Raw genomic sequence first — 24680 nt, 5'->3', positions numbered from 1 at the left:
CATTCCCTTTCAGCTCGCAGATGGTAGCACAATGTACTAGTGCAAGGAAGATTCCTGGGTCATTTGTTTATTCCCAGATTTGCAAATATGAAAACATTTTTGCATGTTGGTTTTGTGAATTGTGTGTTTCCTTTGCAACTCTTTTACATCACAACTTAACCATCTTTACAGTATTCCCTTAAGCTTTATCTTCTATCCAAAGAGCAATGTTTGTACTTATTGAAACAAATCCACAAATTGATTTTTTCTTACATCTTTATAAAGAATGGTGGATTTGTTCACAGTGTAGATTGGAGTCATCGCTGAATGTGACATTCCGTATACCCTTACAATTATCCAAAACTTTGATTTTCTGGCTAACACATCATTCTTTGCGTAGATTGCTGTACTTTTTATTTTCATTACCAGGAGCAGCATATGACTTTTTCTTCAAGGTCATTATTCCCAAAGAATTAAGATATGTGCCTTCACAAAAGTGACTTCCTGTATGGCCATGGGTGGAGAGGCAAAGCCGCCATGTGTGATGTAGGTTGAGGCAATGAGGTGCTCAGCTAGGCCAGTCTCTGCCTGTGGCTCGGTCCCCACAGCAACCAGGCAGCCTGTGCTGTTCAAATTTAAACCTCATCAAATTAAAATTCACTGCACACTAGGAACCTTTGAGGTCACATAGGAAGAGTTGAAGGTACAGCTAATGAATCAGAGATTCTAACATGCCTGACTTTGGTGTAGGAGGTGGCAGTGAGGGTGCATGTGGCTGGAAGTGCAGATAGCAGCACACCCAGTTTAATCGGGTATGTATCATGATGCCCAATGAGCCACCTAATTGAATTTATCATTAACTATATTTAAACACAATCAATCTTAAATTTCCTCTTAAGGAAAGCAAAAAAAAAAAGGAGAGAGAGTAAGACTTTGCCAAAGGGTGTTTCACAGGACACATGGCAGCCAAAACAAAAGGCCCAATTTTAATTGAATTATAGACTGTAATTATTTAACCTGTACCAGCTGGTCTCAAGAAGCTACCAGATTCCTTAGAGAGCTTGTACGTGGCCAGAAACATAAGGTACCTTATTAGTAACAAGAAAAATGCCTTCTGTACCTGTGTTACCCCCGACCCTCAAAGAACATAATGTAAAAGGAAAAAAATCCTTGAAGTTCATTTCTGATTTAAAAGGCAGTCCTCCCTCCGTCTGAGTATGAGTGGATTTGCTAAAGCACCTGTAGTCTCTGAGGAATAGCCAACATAAACAGGATGTTATTGCATCAGACAGGTAAGAGTAATTTCTCTAATTAGTCGTCTGAGATTTCATTTTTCACTTGGAAGTACTGGAAATTTAATTTGTTTGTGACACACAATTGGCAAACTGACAATAGCTACGACTGCCCCTCCCTCTGTCTTGCTGTCCTGATACCGTGTGGAAAGCCCTGCGGGGTGGGGGGAGCCAGTGTAGACACTTTGCTTCATCTATCAACATCAAGCTAACTAAATTGCCTTCTTATCGATAAATGTGACCTGATTACACATTCCTCACTTGTAATGCTTGAATAATCCTAATGAGTTTCTCATGATGATTTTTCTTCTAGATTAAATGTTTTTTCTCAATCCCCTCAAATTTTGCAACAGTGAAGTAATTCATTATACAGTCTCATTTACATAAGGACGTGGTTCTTAAAGATACAGAGCAAAATATTTTTAGGAAGCTGTATTTTGTGAATTAAAGTATGATTGAAGACAGTCCCTGACTTGGCCTTTGATTAAAAAAGAAGTCATCCTATTTATTTTGTTTTAAAACACCCTTCTCTAAAGAAAGATGGATTGGCATCAAACGTAGTCCCCGTAAATCATAGCTATTGATTTTACATTTGTTTTAGCTCTTTTGCTTTTATGCTCCCTTATGTCATAATTTGTTATCCTGATAGCTGGCCCCTGAGTTGGTGCTGGAGCTGAGCCTGCAAGATGGTTTCTTTCAGTTCAGTCTAATCTATACGTGAAACAGATGAGCTTTTTTTTTTTTTTTTTTTTTTGGTGAGGAGGACTAGCCCTGAACTAACATCCAATGCCAATCCTCCCCTTTTTTCTTGAGGAAGAGTGGCCCAGAGCTAACATCCGTGCCCATCTTTCTCTACTTTATATGGGACGCTGCCACAGCATGGCTTACCAAGCAGTGCGTCGGTGCGCGCCTGGGATCCGAACCTGCGAACCCCGGGCTGCCAAAGTGGAGCATGCGCACTTAACCACTTGCACCACCGGGCTGGCCCCCAGATGAGCTTTCAAACACAGAACCATGGTCCTCTCAGTTTTTATAACGTTACCCTGGCATTTCCCAAGGAGATTACAGATGCCACACAGTAAAATCTATGGCAAGAGGCAATATTAGGGACATTTGCACAGTCCAGTCAGCATCGGCACAGATATGGCTGCTGGCTGCCCTGGGTGCTGCAGGAAGCTGGGTGCTCCTCCCCTTGGCTTTTCACACAAAAATTTGCTCTTAGGATTCAGAATGCAAATATTATGGCCATCTTCTGGAAATTCTCAGGGTCAGAAAATTCTTCCATCTTCCACAAGTAGCAGAAGTGATGGGAGATAGAACATCTGTTGGCTACACCCCACCTTGTTTGTTAAACAAAAAAGGGCTATCCAGCCCTCTTTTTAATCTGTTTCTGCTCAGATGCTTATAGGTAGAGTTTGGGATGCTGCCAGATCACCAAGTGGCCCATTTAGGGTAAAATTAGGTAGACTTTCTGGATCTACATGTTGTACTCAAGTATCACGTCTTGTGTTTTGATTTTCTGGCCAAGTTGAGTGAATGTAATGCTCTTGTTTTAAACTGCTATTTTATACCCTTTCTCCTCTGGCTTCCCATTCAGTACTCAGTCACATCACTCAAGACCATCCCAGAACTGTGCCGAAGATGTGATTCGCAAAGCGAAGACAGACCAGGTAGGTTTCCTCCTCGTCTCTCCTTCCTGTCCTGACTGTTAGTGTGGAGTCTCCTGGAAGCTGTTTCCCCATACACTGCTCCTGCTTTCTGTTTTCTTTTTCTTTTCTGGCTTCTTCACTCATCCTCCCACCCTCAACAAACAGATGTTCAGTCATCCTCCAAAGGCTAACAGGACAGGGAGGCCCTACTGAGGACTCAGCAGTATACAAATAAATGTAGGCGATCATCTCGACAGCCCCAAACCACAGTATACGCAGCAATTTACTGAAAAGCCGAGAAACCGTTGGTGACAAAACATAATGATACAGGCGCCAATGAAAAAATGTTGGATGCGTTTACTACCCATATGGCAGGGACCAGCTTGGGGGATGGTGCTTTGCCAAAGTCTGAAACCCTATCAGGGATGCGACATGATAGAATCTGCAATAAGGCATACTGTAACAGTTAAGATTAAAGCAAAGCTTTGGAGTTTAATAGTGTAAACTAAACAGAGAATTATGGCATATAGATGAAAACCAGCTGGTTGACCTTTTCTCCTTGCATACCCTCCCACCCCTGACAAAAAAGTACATTCAGGGTTGTTTTTCCCTCTGTAAATCAAATTAAGCCTCTCTCCTTTTCTCTCTGTGATGGGCAAAAATGAAAATAAAAAAAGGATATTGATGTGAATGATACCATGGCATTAAACTATGAAATGATGTTTATTATTTTTCCAAGTAATTACTCTGAGGCATCACCATTAACCTTGCCAAAGCTGGACCTCCTTTGATAGTAACTAGAATCCTGAGGATCATGGGTGATTGGAAGCTTAAGATAATCCTCGAATTATGTGTATCGTGTTTAAAAATAAATAGATGGTCCTTACCTATACAGCTACTAGAATTCTAGCCCTTTCTGACTGAAAGGACTTGTATGGAGCTAATTTACTTTTCTCCTGGACAGTTTGTTTTCTTTTGACATTTTGCTTAGATGAGACAGGGAAAATAATTAGTCTTTCCGCGTTTGTTTATCTCCGTGTTTTTTGTGTGAGTGAAAGTCATGCTTCAGTGTTTGGGTCAGAAACATCAGAAGATAGTTTTAAGTTCAAATAAAAGTTTTCATTTATCTTCAGTTTTTTTTTCAATTTTTTAAGTTTCAAACACACTCAGGTTTCTATCGGGTTTAACAGAGGCCTTAGCCCTAAGGCTCATCAGGATGTGTCTCCTTAAACTGCATCACCAGGTTCAAAGTTGAGCCTCTGACTGCGATCAGTGACACAGGCAGCAGACTGCAGAGGACAGGCCACCAGTCTCAGGCCTGGGTTTGAGTTGGTGTCCAGCTGTTTATCAGTTATATGACTCTGAGCCTATGACTAATTATCTATAAAATAAAAAAGAAACTTTTTCTGCCCATGTTACTAGGCTATCGTTAGGATCAAAATTAGATGATGTATCTCAAAGTACTTTGTAGATATAGTATTTTCTTTTTTCTTTAATTGGAGGGGAGCAATAAGGGAGAAGAAAGAATAGCACACACTTTAACAGTACTTAATGTGCTAGGTACTGTTGTAAGCATTTTACTTACATGAGCTCAATTGACCCTAAAATCCCTGTGAGCTAAGCTCTGTTAGGATGTTTATATTATAGATGGGCAAACTGAGGCACAGAGCAGAGAAGTTAAATCTGTTCCCAGAGTCACACAGCAATTAAGTCATAGAGCTGGGATTCAAACCCAGGAAGTCTGCCGCCAGAGTCTCTCCTCTGATCCATTACATTTACTACCTCTCAGAAAGCTGGACTTAGTGGCCCTAATTTAATTTTCAGATATTATCCTTTTAAAACTTTAAAAATCAGCATTTTCCCTCACAATTAAGTGGTGAATTTCTTTTTTTCTGTTAAATAGCTTTTCTTGTTTACCAGATTAAGTGATTTAACTGCAGCTTTTAGAAGTAATTTTTCCTAGGACTGGTTCCTTCCATTTTCTCCAGGTCTTGTGACTTCTAGCCACTTCCACAATAGGTGATGTCAGACATTTCTTCTCTGGTTAAGATGGAGGCCAGTTTCAAGTTCAGAAGCTTTTAAACTTCACCTAGAACAAAGACCCAGTGCTCAAGGTAATCAGCAATAATTAGACCTGACAGGAAATGGATGTATGAGGGAAAGACTTAGGCCTCTTAATGGAATCACATATACACCTGCAGTTTGATGGACTATTTGGAGGCTGGTAAAGCACTTTCTAATAGAGCAAGAATGATTCTGGAAAAAGAAACACATGGGAAAATCCATCTTTCCATAGCATCACTGTAGAATTATCCATGGGCTCCTTTGAAAGAAATCTCAGCATAGTCAAGTTTTCACAGCCAGTTTCTGAAAGAATTGAGGTATTCTCAGTTCGTTCCATGGGCATCTGGATGTAGAAATACCCCTCCTTCCAGCCAGTCTTTCTTGTTTCAACCACCTGGGAGGAGTTTGCTCCGGGAGTGCTTGCAAATTTCCGTCTTTATGGTAATCTTTTCAAACAGATGGCAGCAGAAGGCATATTGGCTTCTGAGAAGAGTCCACATCTTCTTTTGGATGGAGCACCCTCTGGGGAAACTTTTCCCCAAACCTCCTGTCATGTAGAATATACTCCACCAGATAAAGATGGTTCTCTTTACCTTTCTAAAGTTTGTTAAGCACTTTCTAGTTTGTGTAGCTTGTCAGAGTTAATGTCCATCCTTGTATTACCAAGTCTTTGACCAGATGTTCTTCGACCCATTTGTTCTTTTATTTATTTATTCAGCAAATAATTGTTGAGTATTCTCTCTCCTAGGCACTGAGGACATGGAAACGAACAAAACTTAGACAAGGCCCCCATTCTCACAGCACTTACACTCTAGGGAGTGACAGACAAAAGACAAGCAAGTGAATAAATAAACCAGATTATTCCAGACAGTGATGAGAGGTGACATGAGGCAATGTGATAGAGTAACTTGTTTGAGTTGGGGAGGGAGGGGGCTTTGGGGGGGCAGAGAGTATTGGAAGGACCCAGCCATGTAAAAACCAGTGAAGAATGTTGAGGGCAGAGAAACTAGCAAGTGCAAAGCCCCTGAGCCAGGAATGAGCTAAGCATGTATGAGGAAGAAAAAGAAAACCAATGTAGCTGCAGTGTGGTGATCAAAGTGAGGAGGAGGTCGGGGAGATAGTCACAGTCAGACTCTGTAGGGCCCGGTCGATTGTGGTACACAGAGTTCAGATTTTATGCTAAGTGTCATGAAGAGCACCCGCCAGCAGGGTTCCAATTTTTCTAAAATCCTGTTCCCTGGAAAGAAGACTCAGCATGTGAAATCATAACTCTCAGTAGAAGAAAGGACACTAAAAATCATCTAGTCTGAGAGAGAAGATATGAGAAAGTGCAAATAATAAAAGCAAATGGGTAAAATGTAGACAATTGATGAATGTGGATAAAGGGTATACTGGTGTTCTTTGTACTGTTTTTATTGTTTCAACTATTCTATAAATTTATTTACAAATGAAAAAATTTTTAATTATTTATAAATAAAAAACTTTTTTCAAAGACAAAAAAATCATGTAGTCCAAAGTCCATCAGATCTTTGAAGGTGATCCTTATTATCCTGACTGTGGGGCCATCCAGCCTGCACTTCATCACTTCAGGGAGAGGGGGCTCACAGTCTCATGATGCCCCCCATCCATACGGTTAATTTTTTTGTTCAGCCAAAATCAGTGTCCCTTGAATTTCCATCCCTAGATCCTGGTTCTTCTTTGGAACCACAGAGAAGGACAATCCCTCCTGGGAAGGGTGCCACTAAGTGTTTGGAGGTAGCAGCCACCCATGGTTTTGTCTTCTTCAGGTTAAAACTCGCCCCCACAGTTGTAAGTGTGTCCTGCTCATTCTTCTTGCTCTCTTGTGGATGACTGCAGTTTACCAGCATCCCTCTTAAAAGTGGAGCAGCCAGAACTGAACCCGAGGTCATTCCACATATGGTCTGATCAGAACCTGTCGGCTCCACAGATCAGTCTCCAGGACTTACCATCTACCTTTCCTGCCTCCCCTAGTGGGCTATCAAGACAAGACTCATGCTCGTCCTTTCTACCTGTTTTTCAAGTGTTCTGAGAGGAACAGGAGTGTCAAATGAGCCTGTTGGTGACCCTTGAAAGCCTGTCTGTGAGACATACAGCCTATGGCTCACCCCACTTCATCGCTGGACCCTGGGCCAGCTCCACAGTGGGCTCTAAGAAAGGCAAATGGCGGAGTGTTGTCAGAGGCCTGGGGCGGTGTTCCTGCACCTTCCACTAGCTCACCAATGCCCACGAGTCTGCCCTGGGAGTGCCCTTCCTTTAACCGAAGGCATTAATTCTTGTTGAAATCTATATTTTCCCCTGACAAGGATAATATTTTAAACTATTCACCATCAATTACACTATACTACGACTGTGTTTTAAATTTTTGTGAGAGAAGTTCTGAAAAGAAGTGTGAAGGTATTGGAGATACCAGGAGAAGAGGGGGGCAGATGAAGAACTAGGAATTGGCAGCCTGAGAACAAACTTTGCCGGTGCTTGGAGCTGCACAGGTGCTATTGAGATTTCTGTGTGACTTCTTAGGCGCTCAGTATACCAGGCATTACGTCAGGTCTTCTGTAAACAGCTTGTTTGTCTCCAAAATAATTCTCTCAGGGAGGACCATTATTATGCCCATTTTATTGATGAGGAAACTGAGGTTCACAGAGAGTAAATAATTTGCCCAAAGTTCTGGACCTAGTAAGTGCACTTGAAACCAGGTCTGCTGACTCCAGAGCCCTTATGATGTTGAGCCAAATGAGGAGTAATTGTCGTCCAAGGAACCATGTGTGGCTAGTAGTGTGGGGCAAGGATTAGCAGCAAGGATGTTATGTGTGAAAAATTTTTGCATGTATTCTCTGCCGAATCCCTGCTACTCATGTAGGAAACATGGACAGCACAAGGCAGTGAATGTTAACTCCACTGTACAGTTTTCTCCAAATGAGGACTAAAATACGTTATGTTGACATACGGTATTCAAATCAAAGATATTCAATTTCATTGACTTTGAGTTTTTTTTAATTAATTGGACATTCAAATACACATTTGTTTCAATTCATGGTGCTTTAAATGTCTTGTGATTCTTTCAAAATATGTATCTGCTAAGCTCATTGTATAATTTTCTTATGAAAGAAGGCAGATAAATATTAATGCAGCTTTGCATCTGAGAATTTAGATGCGCTGAGGTTGGAAAACTGTTAGGTAACAGTAATAAATGGCCCTGGGATGTGTATGAGAAGAAACTCTGAAGGAATTTTAATACCTCAGTAATATCACTTGAATGACAATGAGTAAAGGAAAACCATACTTTTTAAACTTGGTATCTGGTAAAAGTCATTTTGGATGTCTATTTTAGAGCATTGCAAATTTGCTACATTTTTAGTCCCTGTGCTTGCAAATTTTGTGACAAACCCTGAACCTTTGAAAATTTGTTTTCTAAGATTTTCAAGGATTTTGGCTAGCACTAAAAATAGTACATTCATGTGAAATTTATCCTCTAGACACTGCTGTGACACTGATGATGCTAAATGTATAAACCTCCTGTTTTCAATTTCATTAAGATGTAATGCTAAAAGCATGAAAAGGAAGGTTGATATGGCAGTTTAAATCGAAACTCCTGCTGATTAATCCATTTCACATGAGGTAATGTAAAATAGACTCCAAAGAAGATGGAAACACATTTTTTAAGATCTCAATCAAGAGAATCAATACTTCGGGCCGGCCCCGTGGCTTGGCGGTTGGGTGCGTGCTCTCCGCTGCCGGCGGCCCGGGTTCGGATCCCGGGTGCGCACGGAGGCACCGCTCCTCCGGCCATGCTGGGGCCGCGTCCCACATGCAGCGGCTGGAGGGATGTGCAGCTATGACAGACAGCTATGTGCTGGGGCTTTGGGGGAAAAATAAATAGATAAAATCTTAAAAAAAAAAAAAAAAAAAAAGAGAGAATCAATACTTCAACCTGATACAGCAAAGAATCTAACATTTATAACAAAAATCTCAGTTTATTTAATGACAGTAAAAACCAACATACAGTAAAACATCTAGATGAGAATATTAGTCAAAACAATTATTTTTATTTTTCTTTAACAAAATTATAATTATAAAGATGATATAATCAGTTATAAAAAGTGGAAAGTAAAAACTACAATTAACCCTGCCACCAAAACGAAATTACTATATTTCTTTCTAGTATTTTTTTTTTCCTGAGGCATATTTTTCATATGGTTGTAATCATAATGTATGGACAATTTTATCTGCTGCTTTTTTCTGGTGCTACAAAGTGTACATGGCCATTATTTTGAATGAACCACAGGACTTACCCATGAAAGTAGAGCTACCCCTTCTGTCCAAAAGGAGAGACCATGCTTGCCTTTAATGCATTAAAACTTTGCTTATGTTTCCAAGAGAAAGGGCAGAAGTCAATGTGGGAGAATATGGGGGTGGCAGGAAAGTTAAAAATAAAACTCTGTTGGTGTCAAAAATAATGAAAGGGGCTGGAGAAGCAGAGTTTAAATACATTACATCTTTGCCCCTTCTTCTCTTGACTTGAACATTTCTTCTCTTTATTTAACCATAGCTATAAACACCACAGCTCCCTGATATTCTAAAAGATTATTAGCATTGTGGAGTTAAGAAAGTCAGGAATGAGACAGTATTAGAGGGAGAGAAAATTTAGGGGAAGGGACTCACAGTCTCCTTTCCTATTTTGGTTTATTTTTATTGGACTCTGAGAAACATATACCCCACCCGCAAAACTGATAAAGAAATCTCCTCCTGGTAGAAATGAGTTCAAGGAAATTTGCAATAAGGAAGGATGAGAAACTGGAAGTACAGAGATGAGCATTCAGGCAGGGAGGGAAAGAACTGAACATGAGTACGTGTTGGGGGCGGGGGTTGTTACTAGTTTTCCAGCTTTATAGTGTTTCTGAGAGCACCCTACTTCTTGCTGAAAGCATATCCTTTTTCTTTTGTCTCCCAATATGAAATGGCCCTTGTCTTCCCATTTTCAATGACTTCTTTTTGTCTACATATCTTCTTTGCCCTGACTCTTCCCTCAAAAAAAAAAAAAATCATAAAAGAAACTGAAGTAATAGAAACAGAACCCTAGAATCTTGTAGTTGAAGGATCCTTGGAGAGAGTCAAGAGTTGTCTACAAAAACCCAGACACTTCTATGGCAGTTGATGGCTCAGGCCCTCGCATCTCATCACGTGGTGCAGGACCAGCATCAGCACCAGCAGCATCACCTGGGAGCTTGTTAGAAATGCAGACTCTCAAGCCTTGCCCCAGACTCCCCAGTCAGAATCTGCATTTTAACAAGCTCTCCAGCTGATTTATTTATGCGTATTCAAGTTTGAGAAGCACTGACCTTAGGCCACCTCGGTGCTAATCCATTGTCCTTGATAAGGTATGGTGATCTTTTCTAAAATGCACATCTGATCATGTCACTCCTTGCTCAAAACCAGGCAATGGTTTTCCATGATGGTTCTCAAGGTATACGATGGGAAACTCTCTTAGGTGGCCTTCAAGGCCCTGAGTGATCTCCTGGACCAGCAAGCTTCCTCACATGCCACTCTCCCCCTGCTTTCAGTTCTTCCAGTATGCTATGTTCTTTCACATGGGATGTCCTTCCTTTTCTCCTTTCAACTCCCAGTTCACCTCCTCACGGCCCCTTTACCTGACTCCCCCTCACCTGACTACCACTGTCCAATAGAAATATAATGCAAGCCATTTACATAATTTAAAATTTTTCAAGTAGCCATATTAAAAAATATGAATAAACAGATGAGATTAATTTAATAATATATTTTATTTAACCCAATACATCAAAACTATTATCATTTCAACATATACTACTAGCCACATTTTACATGCTTAATAGCCACAGGTGTCTAGTGGCTCCTATTGTGGACAGTGCAAGCCTAGATTATATCAGCATTCCCCCCCCAACTTATTATATTATTTCCTAGCTCCCTAAATATTTCCTCCTCTTTAAATATCTATGTTTTAAACATTATTAATAATGTGATGCTGGTTTAATATCAGTTTTCTCTAGCAGAGTAAATAAAATCTCTTTGGGGTAATTTTGTTCATTATGGTATCTCCCGTGCCTGGCACTGGTGCTAAATGTATATCTGAGGTATGGATGGATGAATGAATATGTGAAGAGGGGAAAGGAAGCCTTGCTTCTTTGGGTTTTGCATCATAATTGAGGATTGGGACATACCTTCTCTTCATTTGGTTTGACACCTTGATCCTTCAGTTACTCCGTCTCTCTGCACCATCAAAGTCTTTCTCTCTCAGGGGTCATTACCCTCATCATACAAACGCTCTCTAATTATCTCCTATTTTAAAAAAACAAGCAAACGATACCGCCTGTAGCAGCTCCTACCCACCTTCTCTGCTCTTTCTGCTTCTTCCCCCCACCGATCTACAGCCAACCTGCTTTGAAGAGTTAAGGGGACCTCCGTCTGCAGTCCTCCACCTCCCGTTCACCTTAAGTATCTCCACTGTGACTTCCACCTTTCTAGGGAAGGTCATGACTTCACATGTCAAATCCATTGACACTTATATTCTCATCTTTCTTGGCCTCTCCACATTATTTGAGACTATTGGCCACACCTTTCTGGAAACATTCTCCTGTTTTGGCTTTGTGATACCACCTCTCTCCTTGTTTTTCTCCTAACACTCTGACATCTTCTTAATCTCTTTTGCTCCCCCTCCTTCTTTACTTGGTCTTTAAATATCCAAGTGGGACTTAAGTATACCATAGGACCCTCTCTCCTCTCCATCTCTTAAGTCTCTCTAGGTTGATATCCATTCTCCTGGCTTCAAATGCCACCTACATGCTGCTGCTACTCGCCCCAGTACTCCAGCCTCCTATATAATAGCCCACTCAATATATACATTAGATGTCTCATGGTATTTTGAAGAGGAATTTTTGAATCCTCCTCCCCAATGTGTTCCTCCTCAGACTCCCCTCCTCAGTAAATGGCACTCACTTTACTGAAACATCTGCTCAGCGACAAAAATGAGAATTCTCCCTCTTCCTAATACTCCATATCAATCCATCACCAGGTCCTTAGTCTTCAGTGTTCAAAGTATATCCTCTTCTGTCCACTTCTCTCCATTTCAACAGCCACCAGCCAGGCCAGGCAACCTTTATGTTCCATCTGGGTTAACAGCCATGAATTAGTCTCAATTCTTTCTTCACCACCAATCCTTGCCCACCCCAGGAATAACCTGTTTCCCACAGAATAGGCAGAAGGATATATTTTAAAATATAAAGCAAATCATTTCACTTCTCTATGAAATCCCTCCAGGAATACCCCATTTCAGTTAAAATATAAACCATAATCATTGTTGTGGCCAATAAAACCCCCAAACGAGTTGGCCCTGACAACCTCCCCCAACTTGATCTTCAGTCATTTCACCCAGACTCAATCCGCTCTAGACGTAAGAGCTCTGGAACCTGCCAGATTCTCTCCGGCCTTAGGCATTTGAGAATGTGTTTGCTTCCACCCAGATCTTCACAAAATTATCTTTTCTCTTGTATTTTCCCCCAAATCCTCACATAATTGTGTTCTTCTCATCCTCAGCTTAAATGTCACCTCCGTGATGAGGCTTCTCAGCAGTTCTGTATTCCAATACCCTACTTATTTTCTTCAAAGCACTTTGCATTTTTTAGTTTCTTATTCATCTGTATACTTGCTTTGCTGTCTGGTTCTCTCTTGAGGGCAGGGATTATGTCTATTTCATTCACCTCTGCACCCGTGGAACCATGTGCACAGAAGGCATTCAACAAATGTTTGTTGAATGAAGGAACCCTATAAGAGTATTTTAGCGTTCTGCCATTTACTCTTATACTTCTGAACAAGCTTTATTACTTTCCTGTATCTCTTGCTTACATTAGAGATTGGCACCTTTAACCAGTTGAAGGAATTGGCAGCTGAAAGAACAAATTCTCAGTGATATGGTGACTCTAAATTTAGGTTGATACCACTAAAGATAAATAAAGTAGGGAAATTCTTCCACTCGGCTGTTTCTAAGAAAAGTTATTATTAAAAACCATTTTCCTAACTTTGCTTCTGCACAGAAGCTTCATAATCAGTGGTTACCAAAATCTAGGCACAGGGCACAGTTTGGGATTTAGGTTAAAGTGAATCTGAAATGAGTAAACCAGGTTTTGCCACTCGTTTCTGGGATTCCATTGCCTACATGTGACCCAAATAGGGAAAATGTGAATTGTGTGTTTAGGGAATAATTTTAATTTTGATAAGGCGTTCCTGCGGTGTTATGGAAAGAAAGTTGGAGTCAGGGAACCTCAGTCCTGGTTGAGCAGTCAGCATGCTATGTAATTTTCCACATAACACTTAAAATTCCCTGAGTTCTCATTTATTTTCAAGTAGGAATACATAAGAACTACCCATCAATCCTCCAGAGTTGTTGTGAAAACCCCTAATGAAATCATATACTTGCCTTTTACTCAGAAACATAGAGAACTTTACACAGATATATTGTATTAGCAATTTTAAAGTGTTAAGTGGAGGAAATTTTAGGAAAATTCCAATTAAGAAATATCATTTTGAGGCATTCTTAAACCTAAGTCTTTTTTTCATTGTTTATAATAATGCCCGTGAAGCGCATACTGAACTGCACCAGAAGATGGAGGCAGAGTGGCTCTGCCATTCGTTGATCCTGGGGGGAGCCTCTGTCTGCACTTTGATTTGTTCAGCTACACCTGCCTTGTTCTTTCTGCAGCCTTGTAACTGAGAACTCTGGCGCAGGCAGGAGCTCCCGTGGGCGGACCTTATGGGCCTGCCAAGATGAAGCGTAGGCTGCAGGCCAACACTAGTTCTTCCTCCCACTTCTCCTCCCCTTGAGATCTTAAAGTGCATCCCTCTCAAAAAGGGACCAGGTTTCACAGACTCACCACTTTGTTTCTCATGGAAAATAGAATTCATTTAACTTTTAGCCAAAAAACAGTAGGGGAGCACTCTGGTATCCCAAAGACCTACCCCCTCTTCTTTCACTTCTTGGTGGCTAAAGCTATATTCCTAATAAGGATCCATAACTCCATATTTAGAAGTAAAATAAACAGGCATTTTGGGAGCCATCAGTTGAAGATGGGGAGTAGAGAGTAGGGATTTTCCAAACGCCACCCCCTTCTATCTGCCTCCTGCTCTGTCTTACCAAGGAGCAGTAACTTGGTGTTCTTTGTCCTTGACAATAGATCAACACTGTAAAACATCGCCACCTTCAGTTAAAACTAAGTGTGTTTCTGCACTTTCCAGAAGCTACACTAAGCTTGCTAACACTTTCCAGAAAGCACACTGAGCAAGCTCTCCCCTGTTTTGGCATTTCCCTGCTTGATGAGCCTTTTTGCTGTCCCTTGTTGTATATCACTCTCTACAATTCAGCACTGAGAGGGAGAGAAAGAAAGAAAGGAAACCTGGTAAATAGACCTGGAGTGAATACAAGACTTAATCCACTCAAGAGGTTTTGCTAATGTCAAAGTGAAGGTCAGCATATTTTCTAGATGACAGAATAACTCTGAAATCATGGACTTTTTTCAGACCCACCGATTGCTATTCTATGTGAACTGTACTTTTGAAGCCCAAAGGTTTAAAGTTGTCAAAATATTGAGTCTGATTTCATGATAGAACATGCCTCTTTGGTGAAGAAGTATCTTTTCTATCCAGGGTAGTAAGGGCTTGAGTATTTGCATGAGTTTTTACAGAACAAAGAAGTGGGCAAAGATGGGGCACAAAGTTACTTGTGCAGGTTTCACGTAGTTCAGACAATTCTGGGCAGAACTGGGAATAATGAAACATGAATCTGACACTTTCAACAGCTGCTTGATATCAGTAGCCACTTAAAAGTAAGGAAGTTAGAAGCAAATCAATGAATCTTTTCCAACAGTATTTTAACATCTTAATGTGAATAAATCATTGGTTGATATTTTTACAGGAGTAAAGTCCTCTACTTCTCCTTCAGCCTCACAAGACCCTCAATGAAGGGTCTGTGGCATCAATGGAAGGGATGAGCAAGCACCCCATGGGAACATTCCAGAAACATGCATTTCTTGCACACATTGGCTCTTCCCAACATAATGGCCTTACACAATTCTCCAAATCCAGAGTTAACCCAACCCTTTCTAGGATCAGGTTACAGTCTGGTCTCCAAGGATAGTACAGAAGAACCTCCAGCAAGTAGTCCTCACTCAGACTCCATAGCCTTCTTCCTGTTGTCATGAGATGGTATAGGTCACCTGTCACCACTCCTTACAGAGCCTCAGATATTTGCAATAAGTGGGCCTACTACAGATTTCAGTTTTCATTGGATTAGGGAAACTCATGACTCTAACATTAATACTCCTAATCTATCATAATGTCCCTCCCTTAGATGTAAAAATGGAAGGAAATGGAATGTTGGAGAACTTAGAAGGTATGTCCTTGAAGGTGCCTAGGTTCGAAGGTGCCTAGGTTTCTAGTAGCTGTAGATGTGAAGTGTATCGTTATGTACATTTTTAAGGCAAGTAAAGCTAAAGCTGACCATTTTCTTTCTCAAGGATAATAGAATTCATTTAACTTTTAACAGTAAACAGTGAGGAAACACTATTTTATCCTAAACATATACCCCTTTTCTTTCTCTTCTTGATGTCTAAAATTAATTTTCTGATACGTATACAGAACTCCATATTTAGAAGTAAAATAGACATTTTGGGAGCCAGCACTGACGTTCAGTCTTGAAAATTGGATCCACTGTTGCAATAGCAAACTGTACATTATCTTCCTAAGAAAATACTAATTTATCAGTCTCAAGAGCCAAAGAGTTGTTCTGTGTCAGCAATCAGCTTAGCCTCATAATTATAAATTTGTGAGGATCCATTGAAAGACGTGGATCCAGAAGAATTATAGTGTTTCATAGTGAGTCACTCAGAATAAAGAGCCCTGTTATTTGTAGACATTCCATACAGTCATAGAAATTGAGAGGTGGATCAGGTCTTAGCAATCGTATGGTCTAACCCCTTTATTTTACAGATGAAGAAATCAAGGCTCAGAACTTATTGAAGGAAATATATAAAAATATTTCAATATGCAGCACATCTTTAAATGTCTGAATATCTTCAATAGCTTACTAACACTGTCCTTGAAATATTCAACACAGTTAGTGTGCCCAATGTGGCAAGAGTGACTCATTGTAACAAGACTCATATTTATTTACTATACTTTGCATCTTTGGTCTAGCATACTCCCTTCTTTCCTTTCTTCCCTCCTTCCTTCCTCCCTTCCTTCCTTCCTTCCTCCCTCCCTCCCTCCCTCCCTTCCTTCCTTTCCTTCCCTCCTTCCCTCCTTCTCTCTCTCCCTTTTTCCTTCTTTCCCTCCCTTCCTTCTCCCTCCCTTCATTCATTCATTCATTAAAAGATTTAACTACTAAGCTCCAATATCTGAGAGATGCTGTGCTAGACAGAGGGCTGGTTATAAACACAAGTAGGTTCACAAACAATCTTTGCCTGTAAGGAGCTCTCAAAAGAGAAGGTGAGACAGATGGATGAGCGAGTGGTTGCAACAGAACTTCAGAAATGCCTGGCTCTAGGTAGGGGCCAGTATTATCAGGGCACTGAGAAGCAAGGAGCAACAATTCCCTGGGAGAATCAGAGGAAGTACACCAAGGAGGTAACATCTGAGGGGAATCTTGTCAGATGAGGCTGCATCTCAGGCAGAGAAGGCAGCAAGGGCATTGTAGGAGAGGGGGAGCTTGCTCAAAGGAAGAACATGGTGTATCCAGAAAGGGTGAGTTTAGCAATGGTGTGCAGGGAAAAATTAATGATGTGGGAACAATGGGTGCTGAGATGAGAAGATAAATTAGAAAATAAATAAAAGAACTGCTTCATACCATGCTAAAAAATTTAGCTACTATCCTGAAAGGCAAGGTTTCCCAAACCTTAGTAATTCAACTGTTATTTCCACAATGTGTGTTATATCCAACGTCTACCTCTGTTATTTTTGCTTTACCTATATACTGCTTGTACTATTATTTATTTAGCATATTCTTCTAAAATAACTTACTGTTAAAAGTCTGTTTTTAAAAGAAACTTTGTCAGTGGTGTAAATAGAAAACAAGTGCCACTTGCAGTAAATTCAAAGTCATCATTAAAATGAATGTGATGAAAATAAAACATTCTTGTTAACTCTTTGCCTAAGAAAGTCTCTGAGTCTAAGGCCAGCAATCTCATTATTTAAAGAGAGATTGTAAGTTTTGGAAAGGAGTTCAATTTATTGTAGCACAAAATTGAGACTCCTTAAATTAATTAGGAGCAAGAAAGAGTTGAAAGGCGTATTACCGCCTCCTCACTCTGTAAGTCATGGATATTTAGCATGGTTCCGGTGTGCCATCTTAGATACTGCACGAATATGCATCCCACACAGTGGAAATACTGTTTTAAGCTGTACAGGGCCACCTGAGGTTTTTGAGCTAAGAAATGACAAAATCGGACTTTGCTGAAGAAAGATAACTCAAGACTGGAAAGGGAGACCAAGGGAAGCAGGAAGAACCTTGCAGAGGCTGTGGGAGGGTCCCAGTGTGGTCCAGTCAGTGTAATAGGATGAAGAGGAACCAGATTTGAGAGGGATTTAGGATCAGGCCACAGCAAGACTTGGTGCCTGAGGGATGAGGGGCAGGGGTCAAGGAAAGAGAAGGGTCACTGATGCCTTGGAGATGGATTGCTTGGGAGACTGCATAAATGGTCATGTGATCCAGGCCAGTTTACAGGCCTACGTTTAGGAAGACAGAGTAGAGTGTGTGTTTTGGGTGAGGAGAGGAAGGGAGGAAGCAGGTAAGGGTAGAGGAGGAAAAGACCCTGGACTGGAACATGCTGCCTGTCACAAATACTTGCACATCCTAGGCTCACATTAAATACTGTTGGATAAATGGCTAAGTGTGGATGGTCAGCAGGCAATTGGAAATACCTCGCTGGAGGTCAGAGACATTCCAAATGCCAGTTAGAATGGAAGAGATAATCATGGCCTGTAAATCAGCCTCCAATATATTTTCATTTACCTACTAACGATTTTAGAAAATTTGTGACATAATAAAGTAGATAGGTTTAAGATATATTAGACATGTTTACTTTCATAAGATGTTAGAAATGAAACCATTCAACCAAAATTCATAAGAACCTACTTACATAAAGCAGTTTGCTGGGTGCTTTGAGAGACAGAGAGATAAATTAGACACAGACCCTGTTCTCACAAAGCTTGTAAAGATCTAATAAGATAGTACATAAAATTTTCAGGGATTTAAAGTTTGTTAGCATGTGAAGTATTTATTCATGATTTCCAGAAAACAAATTTAGCCTCAAAATCTTCTTGGTAACCATAGTTAACCTCAACTGTTTTTCCATGTAGTATAAGAAATTTGTTATGGTGTTGGGAGAGAACAACAGTATAAGTGAAATTTTTGGTAGACTTATAGAGTTGGAGGTGAAAATCTTGCCAGTCATTAATAGCGCTTTTTCTTGTATTGTGCTTAAAATACCCATTTGCCTGGCTTAGGAGAAATAAACTGAGTTTTGTCTTTTGTATATACATAACATTGCCCTTCTTCTCAGACAAGTATATGATTTAGTAATAAATTGGAGCATTGTTATGAAAACCTGTTAAATAATCCATTTCTCATGACTGGAATATTTTTCCTGGTAATCAAGACACAGACTAGAAAGCACAGATTTCACTCACAGCCTAAAAAAGTCATAGGTTTGAATAAGGGGAAGGAGAACAAGCCTAACGTTGACGCCCTTTCTTCAGTTTCTAGACCGTTCTGTGGAAAGAAGTGTTTTCATAAGACTCAGAATTCATTTCCATATAGCGTTCCTAATAGCTCCTGTCAGAACAAAACAGCTGGGAAACATATGGTATCCATTTCCCTGTATCACTTGGAAAAAATTTCACATGTAAATAAAGCCAACATAAAAGAGTAGCCCTTTGAACCCCCGACCTTATACAATACATAAATATATTGGTACAATGCACTCGTTGTATTGGCCCACTAAGAAATGTGGCTTTAAAATTTTTTTATTACATCCTGAGATGCACATTTTCAAGAAGTTTCAAAGAAATGAAGGTAATTGGCAAAATATTAGCAAATACCATACCCAATAATAAGTATATATCTTAGAAATGTCAAGGACTATATATATTTTTTCCCACTATATTTGAAGCTTTTCAGAATATTGATGGATAAAATTAAAGGCATGTTTATACATTATAAACTCAATGTCTGCTATCTCTCTGCTGTTTCAAATAAGTAACCATGTGTTTTTGAAAGGAAGAGAGAAGGGCTTGGCAGAAATTTTTGGCAGACATTTAATTTTTCATAGCGTCACATTTTTAGGAAGAAAAGGACATATAAAGGATAGAAAAACTTTTAAATTTATAATGGACCAACTAGAATTAGTCTTTGACTTTGCATATTTACATTTCATAAATAACTTGAGAAAATCCAACTCTCATTGGTGATTATCACTCCTGAGTTTGTTTGTGTTTTTTTTTTTTTTTATGAGGAAGATCAGCCCTGAGCTAACATCTATGCTAATCCTCCTCTTTTTGCTGAGGAAGACGGGCTCTGAGCTAACATCTATTGCCAATCCTCCTCCTTTATTTTCCCCAAAGCCCCGCTAGATAGTTGTATGTCATAGTTGCACGTCCTTCTAGTTGCTGTATGTGGGACGCGGCCTCAGCATGGCCGGAGAAGCGGTGCGTCGGTGCGCGCCTGGGATCCGAACCCCGGGCCACCAGTAGCGGAGAGTGCGCACTTAACCACTCCACCACGGGGCCTGCCCTCCTCTGAGTTTGTTAACAAGACTTTTGTCTCTTGTGAAATTAAGCTGTAAATCCCTCAGAAGGATGCACTTTGGGCATTTAAAAAGAGATTTAATGCATTGTACAGGGCCGGCCCCCTGGCTTAGCGGGTAAGTGCGCGCGCTCCGCTGCTGGCGGCTGGGGTTCAGATCCCGGGCGCGCACCGAGGCACCGCTTCTCTGGCCATGCTGAGGCTATGTCCCACATACAGCAACTAGAAAGGATGTGCAACTATGACATACAACTATCTACTGGGGCTTTGGGGGAAAAATAAATTTAAAAAAAAAATGCATTGTACAAAGTGAGATTCAAATTCAAATGCTAGCATTTGTTAATTGTCTGCTCTGTGCTAAGTAGTGTGTACATCTAAGAACCAGAGCCAACAAAAGGGGAGAGGAGCAGCGGCTTAAGAGCATCTAGATACCTTCCTTCCTTTCTGGAACATTCCCTGCTAATACTTGTTTCTTACTGGACAGAATCCAGGTCTCCCTCTACAGCTCATAGTATTCTCTTCTTAGATTCTAAAATGCCAGAGCTTGAAAGGCCTCAGAGGAGGACAGGTTAGTGCAGACCCTCTGAAACCCCATGCAAAATTGTGGTCCATTTTGGGGAAAGAACCCACCCACCAACAGTCATATAGCATTCGGGCTCAGAACACTCTCACTTCCTTGTCTTGGTTCCAGAACTTCTCTAAATCCTTTCAGAACCCATCCCAATAGGAAGAAGAATGACCAGTGGTCTGAATTTGGGGAACTTTTAATAACTTGCATGGCACTTGCACCCCAAGAATCAGTGGTAGCCAGGGATTGTCACTGAAGTTACAGCCTGAGTACACCCCCATCTCAGGTTCTTTTATTCTTTGCTTGTGCCTAATAGCAAAGAACAGACACAAACACATGCTTTGGGGTTAAATACTTCCCAGCTGCTGTTGTCCCGGAAGAGGAGAGAGAGATGGGAGGTCCCTAGTTGGAGGGCATGTCCTGAAATCTCACCTCTTTCGTGGGGGAATGGTGTAAACTAAGTGGAAGTGGAGTTGGTTGTTAGCGCTGTTGAGTTGATTCCAACTCCTAGCGACCTTGTTTACAGCAGAGTGGAACCCTGCCCAGTCATTTGGCGCCATCCTCTCACCTTCTGGGACTGTGTAAGACAATGCTCCCCTGTTGTTCATAGGGTTTTCTTGGCCAAGTTTTTCAGAAGTGGGTGGCCAGGATCTGCTTCCTAGTCTGTCTTAGTCTGGAAGCTCCACTGAAACCTGTCCACCATGGGGACCCTGCTAGTATTTGAAACACTGGTGGCATAGCTTTCAGTGTCACGGCAACATGCAGCTGCCACAGTATGACAACCGACAGATGGGTTTTGTGGTTCCCTGACCGGAAATGAACCCAGGCTGCGGCAGTGAGAGTGCTGAATCTTAACCACTAGAGCACAAGGGCTGGCTGGAAAGGGAGTAAGAATCCATAAATCAGTGGCCTGCGAGTTTCCAAGGGTACTGGGTCATCCGTCATCTAGTCAGGGGAGTGTAGCAGAGAGGAAGCAGTATCATCATGGCTGAGGAGACTGTTGTTTCTCCGTCGTCCTGCACTGAGAGGAGGCACAGGGCAGCCTTTCATACAAGGTTAACTGGGAGAGGTGGAGGTTCTTATCTTTCACTTCCAGATGTGTTGCTGTTTCACTTTACACTCCGTCTCAACCAGACGCTTACTCAAATGCAAACTATACAGTCTTTATCTAAGCTTTGCACAGAAATGACAAAAAAAAGAAAACCCTAGTCTGCCTACCTCTGTCTTTCTTTTCAACTTCCTTCTCCCGTTTATTTCCAGCTTTCCCGGTAATGGAGGGCAGCACTGAATCTTAAAGAGCATGTTCCATTGTGAAGTGTTAGTGCATTATGTTGCTGTGTCATATTCTAGAAAGCACCATGAAATGCCCCTGAATGATGGTTGGCTGGGATAGTCAGTCTTCAGTGGGGTGAACTCAACCATGGCTTATCTCCCATAAGCCAGTCAGCTCCTGACCACTTCCTTCCTTTCTTTCTGTTCTTTCCCCAATACACCTAATGAATTACCTAGTGAATCCTCCAATGGGTCACAGTTTTATGTTTTCCCGATGTTAAACAATTTATCCCTTCTTTATATGGGACTTCTTAAGCTTTAGGGGTGTACATATATGTGTGTGTGTACAAGTGTGCACACATGTGTGTACCTCCTCATCTCTCCCTAAATTAGTTTCAGAGTTCATTTAACACAGAGGATCTTATCCTCCAATTCTGTTTTTCAGGGTGGTGACAAGTATCAAAATACTGCCAGGGAGGTATAACTATCCAGAGAATAAATCGAATTGTCTATCTGGGTTTGTTTTCTTTAGCTGTCTGCTTTACCATTTTTACTACTTTAATTAATTTTGAGCCAATATGTCATAACTTCCCTTTATCAATTCACTGTTTTCCAATGGTGAGTATGAACTGTTTATTTTATGATACATATTCTCTCTAAGTTGTCCCCTTAGATGGGGGCTTACTTTGAGCATAATTTGAGTGGGCCATGTCTGCCTGCATGGCCAAGATATTTTCAGTATTTCAATTTAGTCGTCTCCTCTTTTAATTTATTTTAAAGCAGTTTCTAGCTCTGGCTGGAATTGTGGCGTCTCAACTCTTATTACAAACACGCAAAAGCCCACAGGAATCGCTGATGTATACAGTAAGTTCCGCCCCGTGAAGAGAGTTTCCCCACTGAAACATCAGCCAGAAACTCTGGAGAACAATGAAAGTGATGACCAAAAGAACCAGAAGGTGGAGTACCAGAAAGGGAGTGATTCTGACCCAGGCCCCCAACCTGAGGAGCTCAGCCCCGGAGATAGAGAAGGCATCCCCCAAAGTAAGAGCTCAGAGCCCAGCTCATTGCTGGGCGAACTGGAGCATTATGACCTCGACATGGATGAGATTCTGGATGTGCCTTACATTAAATCCAGTCAACAGCTTGCCTCTTTTACCAAGGTGACTTCAGAAAAAAGAATTTTGGGTTTATGCACAACTATCAATGGTCTTTCTGGCAAAGCCTGCTCTACAGGAAGTGCTGAGAACTCACCACCCAACATGACACCATTTTGTGTTCTTTCTCCTGTGAAAAGCCCCCACTTGAGAAAAGCATCATCTGTCGTCAGAGACCAGCAAAAGCTCTCCACTGAAGAATCTGAGAGCTCACCTCCTCTGCTTAAATGTGGCTCTGCATATGAACCTGAAAACCAGGGTAAGGACTTCCTAAACAAGAGCTTTAGTGATCCTCATAGTCGAAAAGTTGAGAAGGCAATGCCAGACTGCCAGCTCAGGGCCTTCCATCTGCAATCCTCAGCAACAGAAGCCAAGCTAGAAGAGCAGATTGGTGGCATGAACTGGACCAGCTCCCAAGGCCCAGAAGAAAGGAGTGAGTATCTGAAAAAAGTAAAAAGCATCTTGAACATCGTTAAAGAAGGACAAATATCTCTCCTGGTAAGTATGATATAATTCAATATATGTATTAATAATCTAGACTCCAGTTTTATCAGCTCCATTCGTTAGTAACAATGATGATGCATTTGTTCCCATTCTTTTTTGGTCTTTACTTGTGGCTTTCATTGGGTGATGTGACTTCTGAGTTTTAAAATTAAAAGTTAGGAAGTTAATGCAGAAAAAAACAAATGGCTATAAGGGGAGTGTTATTTCACTTTAACTTTGCATGAATTCAACTGGAATAAAGACAATCTAAAACAAAAACAAAACAAAAAAAGCCCAGCACTTTCTTTAACTTGAATCTTAATGTCTTTCTTTTTGCTTTTCAAATGATTCCCAGTGCTCTCACTCAATTATTTGTGGGGATGTCAGTTCCTTGCTGGTGGTGGACCTGCCGGATACGTGAACAGAGGGTCTTCTGTTTTATCCTGATCGTTATTCAGAAGAGTTGGACCAGGATGTTTGAAAGCATTTGCAGATAGGAGCTTACCCTAGAGCTTGATTGCCCTCTGACCCACGTGGAGTTTTTACTTAGTTCCAGCTCTGCGTGTCTAGGGAGCATGAAGAAGCTTTTCCAAAGACTCTACAGACAGAGTAATATGATGTAAGAACAGTCTGTTCTGCTTAGGCTTAGAGAAAGCTAAACTGAAATCACACTCCATCTGCCTGCATTGTTCTTTTCTGGCTTCCAGACTTGGATCAAACAGTAGCAAGCGTGGGCTGATACTATAAAGTTAATTAAAGTCTCATTCAAGAAAATCATCACGTCTTGGCAGTGTGATTCTACTTAGGTTAAAACCATACATAGATAAGTACAACGTGCTTGGTCTAGCATCACAAATCTTATTGTTGTACTAGGATGATACGATTGATTTTACTACATTTTACTAAATAAAGTAATAATTATTTTTTCTCCTGAAAATATCTTCTCTGTTTCTCTTAGCTCTTCCTTTCTGTTTCTCTTTGGTTCTTTCCTTTCATTCATCCTTCCCATTCCCAAATGATAACACCTCTCAGTTTATCCAACAGCCTTTGTCAACCAGTTCATACTCAGGGAACTGAACTTGACTAGAGGTGAGAAAAACCAAAGGTCAGGTAGCCTCCAGATGCCCCATGAGTTTGTTTGAGGGTGAAAGCATCTAGAGGTACCCATGGAAGCCCTAGTTGCCACAGTCATCATGGAGCTTGCAGTCAAAGCCAGTTCTCCATAGTTCAAGGCAAAGCAGATGGTTGAGACAAGTAGTTCATTCACTCACCAAACCTACAACAGGGAATATAACATAGCCTGGCCCTCAGGACTTAAAAGTCGAGTGGAAGAGACAGACAGGGAACCTGCCAGTTACCATAAATGTCATCGAAGTT

At 40.9% G+C, this 24680-nt stretch overlaps 1 protein-coding gene across 3 annotated transcripts in view; it reads left to right on the top strand.

Annotated features, from left to right (window-relative positions):
* SNCAIP (synuclein alpha interacting protein) overlaps positions 1–24680 on the top strand; it is a 144211-nt gene that overhangs the window by 82348 nt on the left and 37183 nt on the right. For 2 of the 3 annotated variants that reach the window (XM_087429897.1, XM_087429899.1), the window contains exons 3-4: positions 2869–2941; positions 22447–23318. In XM_087429897.1, coding sequence (XP_087286023.1) covers positions 2869–2941; positions 22447–23318 — 945 coding nt within the window. The remainder of the gene's footprint in view (positions 1–2868; positions 2942–22446; positions 23319–24680) is intronic. The other variant, XM_014796514.2, reaches the window with a different exon arrangement.

This window comes from Ceratotherium simum, chromosome 4 (genome assembly GCF_057802395.1).
Source record: "Ceratotherium simum simum isolate JZ-2026a chromosome 4, ASM5780239v1, whole genome shotgun sequence".
In the NCBI taxonomy this organism is placed as follows: domain Eukaryota; kingdom Metazoa; phylum Chordata; class Mammalia; order Perissodactyla; family Rhinocerotidae; genus Ceratotherium; species Ceratotherium simum.
This window is presented reverse-complemented; position numbering and strand designations above follow the sequence as displayed.